The following is a 14,260-nucleotide window of genomic DNA, read 5'->3' on the forward strand; positions in this document are numbered from 1 at the left end:
ACATCCCTTCGTCTTCTTCAGAAAACTTGTCACAAAATCCATTGAAATCTTGTCCCACTTCCACTCAGGAATACTCAACGGCTGCATCAAACCTAATGACTTTTGATGTTAAATCTTCAACTTTTTACAAGTCAAACAAGCATAAGTAAACTCAGCTACTTTCTTCTTCATTCCTGGCCACCAAAAAAATTTCTTCAAGTCTTGATGCATCTTAGTGGCATTGGGATGAACACTCAACCCACATCCATGACCTTCCTCAAGAATACTCTTCTTAAGCTCTGACACATCAGGTACACAAACACTGTCTCTGAACCTCATCACACCATTCTCGTCGATTACGGAATCACCTACTTTTCCTTGATCGATTAACACTAACCATTCAACCAATCACAAGTCGATCTTCTGACCCTCCATGATATCTTCAAGAATACCACTGGTCAACTTCGGCATGCCTAATTTCACACTTTTATGAGTCTCTTCACACGCCAAACTCATGTCTCTGAATTTCTCGATCAATTCCAACTCTCGGACCATCTACATCGACATATGCAATGACTTTCCACTTAATGCATAAACTACAACATTAACTTTACCCGGATGGTAACTCAAGCCAAAGTCATAATCCTTCATAAATTTGATCCATCTTCTCTGTATCATATCCAACTTATTTTGATCGAACAAGTACTTCAAACTCTTGTGATAGCTTAACACTTCAAATCGGGAACCAAATAGAAAATGCCTCCAAATCATTAACATGAACACCACAACTGCCAACTCTAGATCACGTGTAGGATAATTCCTCTTATGAACCTTCAACTGTCTAGAAGCATAAGCCACAACCTGACAATTTTATATCAACATAGCGCCTAAACTCATCTTTAAAGCATTACAATACACAACAAATGACTCACTCGGACTCGAAAAAATCAAAACTGGAACAAACGTCAACTTCCTCTAGAGTTCTTGAAAAATCTATTCACAATGCACATCCCAAATATAGTATTGACCCTTTCGTGTCAGCCGAGTTAAAGGCAATGCTAATTTAAAAATCCTTCAATAAACCTTCTGTAGTAACAAGCTAAACCAATAAAACTTCTAATCTCTGTAACAGACTTCAAAGTCTCCCAGTGCAACACTGCATCTATCTTTGACGGATCAACAACAATACCCCACTAGAAATTACATGACCCAAAAAATCACCTCCTTCAACCAGAATTCACACTTAGACAACCTCACGTACAACTTCATATCAAGGTTTGTAATACAACTCTCAAATGCTCCACATGTTCTTTCTCAGACTTGGAATATATCAAGATGTCGTCAATGAACACCACCACAAACTGGTCTAAGTACGAATGGAATATTCTATTCATGTACTCCATGAAAACTCTAGGCGCATTAGGCACACCAAACGACATCACTAAATACACTTAATGACCATACCTCTTCTTGAATGCGGTCTTCGGAATATCTTCTGGTTTCACACGAATTTGATAATAACCCAAACGCAAATCAATCTTATTGAATACACACACGCCAACCAACAGATCCATCAAATTGTCAATCCTCGGAAGAGGATACTTATTCTTGATAGTAACTTTATTCAGATGTCGATAGTCAACACACAACTCCATGTTAGCATCTTTCTTATTGACTAAAAACATTTACGCTCCCCACCGTAAAACACTTGGTCGAACAAACTTCTTCTCAAGCAAATCTTCTAATTGCTTCTACAACTCACTCAACTCTAGAGTAGACACTCTATAAGAAGCCATCCACACCAGACTAGTACCAGGTGCTAAGTCTATAGAAAACTCCACCTTGCACTTTGACGGTGAATCACTGATATCATCAGGAAACATTTTCGGAAAATCACACCATACTGGTAATTCATCAATCACAACTCTCCTTTCAGCCTTCATAGAAGCTAGTATCATAAACACTTCAACGTCATCCTTCATGAGCTTGTCCACTTGCTTAGCTGACACAAATAACTCATCACTTGCATCAAACTCTAGAAATGACACCAACTTGTCAAAATAGTTAATATCAACATGGTTGAACTCCAACCAGTTCATTCCAAGGATAACATCAATCTGATTCAATGGTAGACAAACTAAGTCCATCCCAAAACTCTTACACTAAATATTCAGCGAACAATTGAAACACACCCATGGAGTCATCAACAAACCATTAACTGAGGTATTAATAATCATACTCCCCACCATAGCAAACAATTCAAACCCAATATCTCAACATATTTAAGCGAAATAAAAGAATGCGTAACACACGTGTCAATAATAGCAATAAGCATAATACTATTAATAAAACACATACCTTGAATCAATTTGTCTGAGCTAGTAGTCTCTGATTCAGTCAAAGAAAAAAATTTCCCTCCAGACTAAACTTTCTTTGGCTTCTGACAATTAGTACTAATGTGACCCTTTTCGCCGTAGTTATAACAATTCGGCCCAACACTCTTACAATCTGCAAGATGGTGATATGTCTTTCAAATTTGAAGCTCCTCAAAATGTTATTCTTGCATTAATTTTCACGGTGGCCTAACTCGTCACACTTGAAACTCTTGATAGAAGCATGAGTCTCTCCCCCATTTGGCCTTTTCTTATCTGAAGCCCTCTGCTTCCCTTTGTCAGCTTGAGCACTATACGGCTTCCCATGATACCAGTCCTTCAGTCTCTTCTCACTAAGACTCTTATAGTAAGAAGAACGGGCTCTATTGTCCTCATCATATATCCTACACTTATTCACCTGCATAGGAAATCGACGAATTTCCTAATAACTAATACCTTACTTGATCTCAGGATGTAGTCTGCTTTCAAACTTGGTGCCCTTTGACCCCTCAGCAGCCGCACCATTATAGCATGGACAAAATTACACCAGCTATTCGAACTTGGTAGCATACTTAACAACTATCATATTTCCCCGCTTTAGTTCGAGGAATTGTATCTCCTTCTTGCTGCGTGCATCATAAGGAAAGTACTTCTCTAGGAAATGAACTATAAACATAGACCAAGTAATCTCAGTATCAACAACCTCCAGTCTTTGGCGTGCATTATCCCACCAGTCTTCGACCTTCAGACAACATGTGAGTACCAAATTGCACCTTCTAAACTTCAGTTCAAGCCATTACTTGAGAAATCTTCTCAATTTCTTCGAGCCATGCTTGCACACCCTCCCGATCATATCACCCCTTCAAAGTCGGTGACTTGTTTCTCTGAAATTTATCCAGCCCACGGAACTCATCATCAGTAACTTGATGATTTTGCTGACCATGCAGTGCCTAAGCCACTAATTCCAAGGCAACAACAATTGCGTGATCGTTTCTTCCAGCAATTGCTCCGCACACCAACAAATAGATATTAGAAGAAACAATTGACAATGTATACATACATGTCACATACAACATAACAATTAGCATGTCAAAAACCTGGCCGGATGGATCAACAAGGCTCTGATACCATTATGTAACACCCTAAACCCTAAAACACAAAATAATGCAAATATAAAACAAGTACACACATATGGCATCACTCAAACATAACATAAACCTGCAGCGTAACACAAGTTATATAAAACATGCAATGATTTAAACACCTGACATCACTTTCTCACCTTTACATAGACTCTTTGCAACGGAAATAATTCAATTAAAGTAACTCAACAACCAAATAAGTCTCATAACATAAAAGATGGTTATGGCAAAGCGCCTTCAACATTAATAACTTCAAAATAAATAACAAATAATAAGACCAAAATGTTCGCCCGCCCAGTGTTATAGATCAGAGCAACGAAATCAAAATATCGCATCAAACAGGAAAAAGAAGAACAACCTCAACGCCACCTTCAGTTTCTAAGCAACTACTTATTTACCTTATCGTCTGTGTCATACCCCAATTTTGTCTGGGAATTTTAAACTTCCATGCATCCAACTTCATACAGTTTTGCTTAGAATGAAATTTCTGTTTTACATACAAATCAGTTGAATCGATTATCAAATATGCGTAAACTTAGTGGGTGAAAAATTTAAAGATCGGGCTTGTAGACGTCAATTTTATTGACCTATGGTTCATGTAGTTAACCCGGGGTGCTCGTTTAATTTTTTCAATTTCGTTTGCGGTTGCATTTTATTTCGTCTAAGCCTTTTCAACTGAGCATTTTTTATTGCAAAATTTGATCAAAATCTATTTGTTTTCCAGAATTATATTTCATGTAGATCACTTTAATAGATTCACTTTAATTTTTCACGCATTTTTGCGCCTTATTTTTATTCATTTTAACTTCTTTTATTTTTGTTGTGTCAAAATATCCAGAAAAGATAAATAGGAGCAAATAAATAATTGATTAATTTTTATTTGATCTATTTAAAAAGATTTGATTTTTATTCCTTTTATTTCATTTTAATTCATTTTAAATCATAGACATATCTAGAGGGAGTCTAGAGTAGTCAGTACGTGAAAACAGTTTTTTGAGAGAAAAAGGCAAGACTAGGGCTTGAAGGAGGAAGGAGATACTTGATCCAAATAGGAGTTTTTGAAAGAAATTTAAGGTAAGTGGGGATAAAGGGCTTTCACTATTGGTGTATTGCATGATAGGGTAGAGAAAAGAGCTTCTTGCTTTCATTAGGATTGTGTAATTTTGTTTTTGATATGTTATTGTTGTGTTCAAATATGAAATTGGTGATTGATTATGTTGATTATTTGATTGGTTGTGACTGGACTCATTTGTATATCACCATGTTTGTACATATGCAATTTTGTGTCTTTGATGAATATATGAAGCTTTGATCATGAGTGTGAATGTTGGTGAAATTGATGATTTAATTGAATGACAATTTTTCATGAACCATGATTGATATATGAATTATAAGATGTTTGATTATTGTAATAATATTGTGTATTATACAATTCATATTTTGGGTTAACTGAATTTGAAAAATATAAGTTGCAATGATGGATGAGGGTTAGTGAAGGAGAGGGATGAAGATCATGTGAAAAAACTGGACTTTTTGAAGAAAAAAAAGACAGTGTCAATCGGTTGACACTATATGTCAATCTATTGCACGCATTACATTTTTGAAAAAAATAACTATGAAAATCGATTGTGCAACCTCTAAATGTGAGTTTTGAGAAAGTCAGAATGTAAATGTTTTTTTATGTCAATCGATTGACTTAGGCCAAAATTTGAATTTTTTTGTTTTGAACTATGTTGCATTGCCCTGCGATTTTGGCCATAACTTTGGTTCCGTATGTCCAAATGAGGTGTTGTTTGAAGCGTCGAAGAGCTAACATGCAGAGCTACCTCATGGTAGTTCTTGGTGATGTAATTGATGTGTAGACATATATTCACTGTAGGAATGTATGTTATGAAATATATGAAAGTTTTCGTGAATCGTTGTGTTTACTTAATGAAGAATTAATGCTAAATGATTTAACATGATTGAATGCCACACACATTTGATGTGGTGCTGTTGTTTTGTGTTTTTTATTATTTATCGAGGTGTTAAGAAATTGGTGTGTATGGAGTATAATTCTATGAATAATCGTGGTGATTATATAGTGATAGTTTTTGTGTTTATTTTGGTGATAATGAATGTTGTTGAAAGTCACGCATCAAGGTGTATGGGCTTCAGTCCAATTTTGGTGTGCTCTGATCTGATGGTGTGGATTCAGAAGCGAGTAACTGGTTCCATATGGGAATTGATGAAGCTTTACTTATGGTGATAATAACGAACTGGCGTGCTTTGGTCCTAAGGTGAGGATTCAAGACTGAGATGGACTTGTGTTGTCCATAATTGTACCACATGAATAAGTGTCACGTTGTGTCGTTAGTCGTATTTCATATATATATATATATATATATATATATATATATATATATATATATATATATATATTGTTATAAATGGGTGTGCGATTTATAGTGATGTTGATTGTGTATTGAATGTGTGTTATGTTGTATGTTTCTCTACCTTCACATTCTCTACACTGTCCATATCGAAGGTTGTTTCTCACCCATTTGCTTCATGTTGTCCACCATGGCTATTTCACAAATAACTAGGAGTAAACTTTGTTGTTGTGTGTGGAAAGTGGTTTGTTAGAGCTACTATTTGTTTCCTTTATTATCATGTTATTATACATTAGTGGTACTCAGTGCTCTGATTGTGTAACATCGGGGACATGATATTGTTATGCTTTATGTTGATGTTAGTTTTTGTGTTTTGGAATTTACTACTTTATTTATGAAGTTGCTATGAAATGTTTTTACGTTGCGTAGTTTTAAATGATTTGATGTGTTTTTAAAGATCTGTCGTTGGTGACACATCAAATTGTTGTGTAAATAGTTTTAAATAAGTTTCAGGGTTTAGGGTGTTACAATTGCCTTCACTATTTTTAGCATTGATGGGTTCGAGTCTCACTAAAACTCTAGATTATGTTGCAACATTGAAACATTTGTAAGCGTAAAGATTCACTGATCAATTATATGAAATTAGAGCATTAACACTTACTTGTTGTAGACATAATTTGAGAAGAAGGGTTGTCGTTCTCGTCATCTTGGTTCAGAATCCTAAAAAGATGAGTGACCAGATATTCCTCTGTATCTCGCACTCCCGTTCACAACTCTCAATGGGGAAAGTTATGGAGGTGTCAGTTTTGTTTTTGATTTTTTTGTGATTACAGAGGGGACCTAGCTATATATTATATATAACCCTAGTCCATACCCATTATGGGCCAAAGGTTAAAGCTCACACTTTTACCCCCACCAATTAGTTTTCAAATACTCTACCTTTAAATAAAAAGATCACTTAACCAACAAATGGGCTTATTTATGCACCCCCATCAGAATCATGATTAACCCGTTTTTCACAAACTAAAATAATAATTGATTGTAGCCCATAAAATGTCAGATAAATCTAATACTCTACAACTTGGGCAAAAATAATTATGTGATTGTAATTAATTTATTTTAAAAAAACACACTTTGAAAACGACTTTCGGGTTAATAACTAATTTCTTAAAATTCGGCCGTATTTTAAGAAAATGCATGATTCCAGGTGCAATATCTGAATATGACTCCATCCAACAAAAGTCAAGCAATATCAATCATGGCAATTATTATATCTTTCATTGACATAAAATCTTCCATGGTTACAAACACTACGGACTTCGTCAACTAGTCATTAGTGTGGAGTGTGGAAAGAAAATAACATGCCAATGTGATCCAACAATCAAACTTATATTTTTCTTTATTAGTCCTTAACAATTTCTCCCAAATTCCTTAAAGCCAAATAAATTGTTTGGTTTTATAAACCATAACGCCTCAGCTCCATTTTGGCGTCGACCGCCGATATTGTGGTCATAACAACGTCGAGCTTAAAATCATATCTCAACTCTAATATGGCATCAACCACCGATATAATGGTCCCGAAGATGCCGAGCTCAAAATTATAATCATGCCTCGAAATCCAAACTTGTGTTAAGCATACGTGTAATACCCTTCTAAACCCCATATACAATTATCAGATAATTTAATTAAAATCACAACCACAAGGGTGTCACACACATCACAAACACATCATGCTCTATAACACGGGTTACATCAATTCACACTAAACCTGTCATCACATGCTTACTTCCATTTAAAGTATCATCGCAACAAAAATATCATCAACAATTATGGAAGATAAGGTAAGTAAAGACATTTGGTCTCAAACTTCAACTTTAATAACAAATAAGAGAGTTATAATCAATCCTCTCAACATGCTTAAGAATGCACCACAACATAATTAGTCTTACGACTTCAACATCAACATGTCATAAAATTAAAACAAGCGTTCCCAACTCGATGTTACACGATTAGAGCAAGACGGTACTAAACAAATCTCTAAAATAAGAAGCAACTCCATGAGCTGGCTTCCACTTGCTTCAGCAATGCTACTCCTGAGTATCTGCATGAAGCCCATGTAAAGGCAACATTCAAATAAAAGGGGTGAAAATTCATTTCAATAATAAACAATATAGAATGTAAAGTAGAGCACAACATCTACACAATCATGCACCATAACATATCACATTCTCACACCCAAATCATCATCAACATCATACACAACAACATCTCAATTATCATCAACATCATACGCAATAACATTATCATCACACAAAGTCATATTCCATGCATACATTTCATTAATTCTATATAACTCATGACACCAATAACGACTCATATGCATATGGTACCTTTCATGAACACTCAGGTTCATCTCGCCCCTGATACCCACCATAAGACTAGAGCACACCAAATAGTTACCACTACCATAGGTAACACTTTACTGATTCTCACCTGAAATCGACTACTCGCTCCTGATCCCCACCATAGGACCAGGGCACACTAAGGTTCGTCACCATCACCATAGGTAACACTTCACTAATTCCACACTAGAATTAGTTACTCATCATTTAGATATACACCAAATAGTTACCACCACCATAGGTAACACTTTATCGATTCCCACCTGAAACCGACTACTCGCTCCCGATCCCCACCATAGGACCAGGGCACACCAAGGTTCTTCACCACCATCATAGGTAACACTTCACTAATTCTGAGTGTTAGCTTTCCAACACTTCAAACACGTCATTTAGATATACGGATCAAAGGTTATGGCCAAAATCGTCAAACAATGCAAAACAAACATTCTGGAAGTTATGTGTCGATGCATGACTCGTATGAGTCGATGCATAACATGTACAAGTTGGCGCACATACCTCATTTTAAAGCCTGTAGAATTTTGTTTGATGTGCTAACTGCATGTGTCGACTCATGACCTTTACAAGTCGACGCATGACCTATACAGGTCAGCGCATGCATCGAACAGGTCGACACATGACCTTCATATGTTGATACATACTACTATTTTTATCTAAAAATCAGTTTTCCAAACACTACCTTATGTAAAACAACTTATTTTTAAAAAAATCTATCATATTAATCCCAATTTCTGTTGTTATCACACCCTAAACTCATCTATTGTTTCATAGATTCATAGATCAACAACACATTACAACAATAACATCATATTCATCATCTCTAAATCATCAATTTCAATCAAATTCAACATGATTCATTTGATTCAAGTATATCATAACAACAACATATCAATACACATGGTTAAAATTCACATCATTGCATATAAAAATAGTATTATCATCATCAATAAAAGAATAACAAACCCTAAGGAAGATTATGAGTCCCTACACTCTACCCTTCCATCATATCCCTTATTATTGAAACAATTTCTCATCCTTACTGTAACACCTCAAAATTTGCCCTCCTCTCTTGGGACTAGCTTAACATATTGCATATCATTTTTTAGGTCATTAGTCATTGCATCTTGGCATATCATGTGGCAACATTAATCAAGTCATCCTCCAAGTCTTGGTCAGAAGATAAGAGGTTGGGATTCAAGCTGAGGGTTTTCATTGGACTGCTCATTAACCATCTGAGGGTGGTGGTACAAATTAGGGTTTCATGGTTCTCAAGGAGATTGATCTTCATCTTGGTTGCAATGGTACATCATCATCATCATGGTCTTGATATCATCCAAGAGATTGATCAGATGCCTTGAGATTAGGGTTTTGACCACTGGTCAACCCTAATCATCTGCATTGGGCCAGTCAGGGTTTGTCAAGGAGATGGGGTCTACAATGGATATGGGGATCATTACATGATTATATTGAGCTTATGGGAGCTAGGGTTTCATCATTGAGCCATTTCATCAGGAGTTAGAGGCTCAATTTGATCAGTGCATAGCCAGATTCATCTATCAGTCAGAAAAGTCAACTGTGGTCAACTGTGCCTGAAATGGTGGATTTGGAGGTGGGAGAGAGTTAGAGACACTTCATTCATGTCTAAACAAGTTTCATTTGACATTTCAAACATCAAGAATGAAGAAAATAAAGTCAGATGGAAACTTTCCAAAAATGGCAAGTGACCTGTAATTGGAAACTGCCAAAAATGGAAAGTTTTTCACCTCAAAATTACATGTCCAAAAATGATTCAAATGAAATTTTGTCCAACATGAAAGTTGTAGATCTTGCTCTCACCTTTCCAAAAAGTCCAAGAACATGAATTTCTCATGTGTGGTTGGCAAGTTATGATCAAATCATTTTCAGAAAATGCCTAAATTCAAAGTGGCATAACTTTCACATGGAATGGCCAAATTGGGTGATCTTTCTTTGAGCAAACCACATTTCACATTTACTTTCATGATGCATCATCATATTTCATCAAAAATAATCATGGCAAAAAGTCATTTTTCAAGTGGATTATTTGAAAATTGGTGGGAAAATAGGTGATTTTGTGAAATACATGGATTTTGCATACAAGGCCAATTGCTACACATCACAAATGTCATTTAGAACTTGTTTGCATTGGTTTTGGACTGTTACATTGACTGGTTTTGCAAAAGGACATTTTGGACATTACACTTGGAAATGCATTTCACTAATTCATTTTGATTTTGCTAATTGTGATTAGTAAATGGATTAAGGCATGGTATAAAAGGATAATTATAACAGAAAATCATAATCACATTTTCATTCTCCAAGATCTAACAAACTTTCCCTCCAAAACCTCTCAATTCTCCAAACTTTTTCCACACATTTTTCATCATTTCTCATCAAATTATTCATCAATTTGGCTCGTTCTTGTTGGATCCACCTTCTACATGCATCATTGAGGAACTGTTTCATCAAATCAAGGCCAAAAGGTTGCTGAATCGTGACTGTTGAAAGCTTGATCTACCATGGCAAATTGAAGAATCTTTGAGCTGGAGCTGTTTTGAGCTGAGGCATTCATTCCATTCAACTTCCACAACGTTGATCTTCATCTGTTTCACCTTCTTGGACTTGGAAACGCGTGATTCAACATCTGCTTCATCCATAAGGTAAATTTTCGATCTCAACCATTGCTTGAATTAAGATGTGGCTTAGATAGATCTTTCAACATAGGATAGCATGCTACTCGTGGTTTTGAATTTGGTTTAGTATCGAGAGAGAAATCTTGATTGGAAGTTTGATGTGCAAACCTATTTTCGCTCGATCCGGTTAACATGAGTAGAATTAGGAGAAAATAATTTCATATTCATGATGTACGTGATTAGACGGTGATTTTGATGTATGGCATGTGTATTTTGGTTGAGATGTGTTCTTGATGATTTTTGGAAATTTTGTTGATGTTCTTGATGAAGAACACTCTCCAGGCCGTGTTCAATCCGTTTTTGCCTTGGCTTGTTTCAAATTGTTGTTTACCGCCATCGCCAGCCAATCATAGCGCGCCACTCCATTAAATGAAACGACCGTGTTTTGGATTTCGCTGTGAATATTACAAAACTGCCATTATTTCAATATTATTTCATTTTCTTTTTCATTTTTCATATCATTTTGATTCATGATCTTTAAAAATTCATAAGTGATTCATTTTTTGTCCAAATTTGATGAGACTTTTTGCATTATTCTCCTTGTGATGTGTAGTTTTTTATGATGATTTTTATTATTTTTGTGCACGTGTGGAAAAATAAATTGCCTAGGGTTTGCTTGAATGTATCATTTGTGTACCATGCTTGCCATTTCACTCATAAAATGATGACTTTTCTATAGAAATTCATGAAATTTTGCATGCCTATTCTTGACTCTTTTCTGGTGATTTTGATGTATGGTTTGCAATTTTTGGATCCCTGGTTGATGAGATATGATTTTTTGATTAGAGGTGTGACAATTTGTGTCACACCATGCTTGGTGAATTTCATGATTTTATTTGATGTGCTTAGGGACATTGGATTGAGTTAAACTTTTGCATGATTGAGCATATGGATGTTGAGATCACATGAGAATTTTTCTGGAATGATTGCTTCATTTCCTATTTGATTGGAATTTTCTCCCCTGTTTGGTCATTTGTTGATTTTTTGTGACACATGTTGGCATTTGATTTGTGAAATTCTGGTTATTGATTGGATGAATGTGAAATTTGACATGTGAATTCTAGACACATTATAGGTCATTTTGGCTTTGATCCTATTCATTTATCATATGTTGTCACTGTTTTATGATTGATGGAAGTTGATGATTGTTTTGATGACTTGTGTTGGCTTGCTTGAACTTGTCTGAACTTTATGAATTTAATTTCCATACTTCCTCTGGTCCAAATGACATGAAATTTGATATGCTACTCATTGAATGTGTTCTGTTTAAGCTTGAATTTTTGTGGGATTTATTGAGCTGTTTTGATATTGATTTGATTGTGATCATTCTGTTTGCTCTAATATGTTTCCAAAATGCATAGTTTGGCATGTTTTGTGTATGAAATGGATTTGGTGCATAGTTTTGGTGTGAGACCAATTGGATTCTCTTTTTGCTTGATAAATTTTGGTTTTGGTTAATTTTCACTTGCTGTTTTGAATTTTTCATCTCCTTTGGACCCTAGGCTTGTCCTAGTGGTCTTGTTTCTCACTTTTGAATTGTGTTACAGGTTGAGATGCAAATGCCTTAAAGGAGAATGATGCAAGTTAATTGAGTTTGATTTGGCTAATTATTGTGAACTAACTTGGTATTTTGTAGGATGCTTGGCTCACTTGAGTTGATTGTGCTTTGCACATTGCATTGGTTGATTGTATTGACTGTTGATTCTTAACTTGTCTGTTTTGACTGTGTGATTGGTATACTAACTGTACTTGATTGATTTCAGGTACCATAGTCGCTTTAGTTCTTTAAGAACTTGCTGTGCTGCTGCTTGGTTGTATAAACCAGTTGAGGTAGACTCTCTTGTCTCCATGTAGTCTGGAAGACCTGGCTTGTTATTTAGCCAGGCAACTGTCTGAAGTCCTCCTTAAGAGGCGATGTTTGTGATTGTTTAACTTTGTTCCCAAGCAGGTAAAGACCTCTATGAGGCAATTGGCGGATCAAAGAGATATGCAATCTATCTCCCGCTATTCTGTTGAGTCGTCCCTCTGCTCACACCACTGTGTTGATGCATTGGGACATTAACCCAAGATCTTGTACTATTGTACAGTTGAGTCAGAGTCTTGAGTGTAGAAGGGTTCCCGCTTTCTGGACCCATGCTCCTTTGTCTGAAGCTCTCCCTGGCCAGGGATAAGAGCCGTGAAGTCTCATCTTCACTCACCTTTCATCTGCTTCACCCTGACTCTCAATGTCAGGGTTAAGAGCTAACACCACCCTTGTACAGATGACTTGCCTTGGCAGTCTGATCCTTTGTTTGAGCCCACTTTTGACTGGATATAGTGTGTGCTATTTGAAATGTTTGCTTTGCTTTGTTTATGCTTGCATGCTTTGCTTTTTCCTGGTTAGGATTAGCTTGCTGTTGTGCAAGTAGGTAGTGAACCTTAACATAGGGCAATGATGCATGATAACACCTAGGCTCGAGTCCAGCTCCCTAGTAGTGTGTCTCCCTTTGTATCTGGTTAGAATTTCTCTCCCGTTCAGGGGAACTACGTCGCCCTGATCCTCATACCAGATGAGGTACGTAGGCAGGAGACCGTGCGAGGTCTCTCCGGGCACCTTCTTTTCGTTTTGTATGTGTTTGCTTGTTAGCCCTCTTGTGTGCCAGGATATGGATGTAAGCCCAGCGATTGGCTGTCCGTATCCTGAGTGTGTTTGTTTGGTTCGAAAGCCGATGTAAGTCCAGCGATTGGCGTTCGGGTTCCATGTTTGCCTGTGTTTGTGTGTGTCTTGTTTGGCGTGCGTGAGCCGAACTACGGCAGCTCTGATTCTCGTTCCAGACGAGATACGTAGGCATGGGACGCGATGTCCTAGCGAGCCCTCTCCTCCTTTCCCCCACCTGTGTTATCTTCGGTGTGTGTGTGTGTGATGTTTGTTTAGTAACCTTTTCTTTCTTTTAGAGCGTGGATCCCGTCGAGTACGACGGACGTGAGGGGTGCTAATACCTTCCCCTTGCGTAACCGACTCCCGATCCCTTTCTCTTTGGTCGCGAGACCATGCTTTTTCCTAGGTTTACTCTGAGCGTTTCCTTTCCCTCTTTTGGGATAAATAACGCATGGTGGAGGCTCTGTGTTGTGTTTTGTTTAGCCCGCCGGTTGTTTTTCGCGGATGCGACAGCTGGCGACTCTGCTGGGGAAACAAGATGTTGACCTGTGCTGGTCCATCTTCCCTAAGCGAGTCTCTCCTAGCGTTCTAGGATAGTTTAGGTTGTTTGTGCCGCTTTATTTATT

At 36.8% G+C, this 14,260-nt stretch overlaps 2 protein-coding genes across 2 annotated transcripts in view; both read right to left on the reverse strand.

The window, feature by feature from the left end:
- Positions 1-1,730: 1,730 nt before the first annotated feature.
- On the reverse strand, positions 1,731-2,126 carry LOC127094008 (uncharacterized). Its single transcript, XM_051032888.1, has one exon. It carries the CDS (start codon positions 2,124-2,126, stop codon positions 1,731-1,733), a length of 396 nt encoding a protein of 131 aa, XP_050888845.1.
- Positions 2,127-2,544: 418 nt separating this feature from the next.
- LOC127094009 (uncharacterized) overlaps positions 2,545-14,260 on the reverse strand; it is a 34,376-nt gene continuing 22,660 nt past the window's right edge. Inside the window, exon 12 of the mRNA XM_051032889.1 lies at positions 2,545-2,769. Within this exon, the coding sequence (XP_050888846.1) occupies positions 2,545-2,769 (225 nt within the window). The remainder of the gene's footprint in view (positions 2,770-14,260) is intronic.

Source organism: Lathyrus oleraceus, chromosome 6 (assembly GCF_024323335.1).
Source record: "Lathyrus oleraceus cultivar Zhongwan6 chromosome 6, CAAS_Psat_ZW6_1.0, whole genome shotgun sequence".
NCBI classification, from domain to species: Eukaryota; Viridiplantae; Streptophyta; class Magnoliopsida; order Fabales; family Fabaceae; genus Lathyrus; species Lathyrus oleraceus.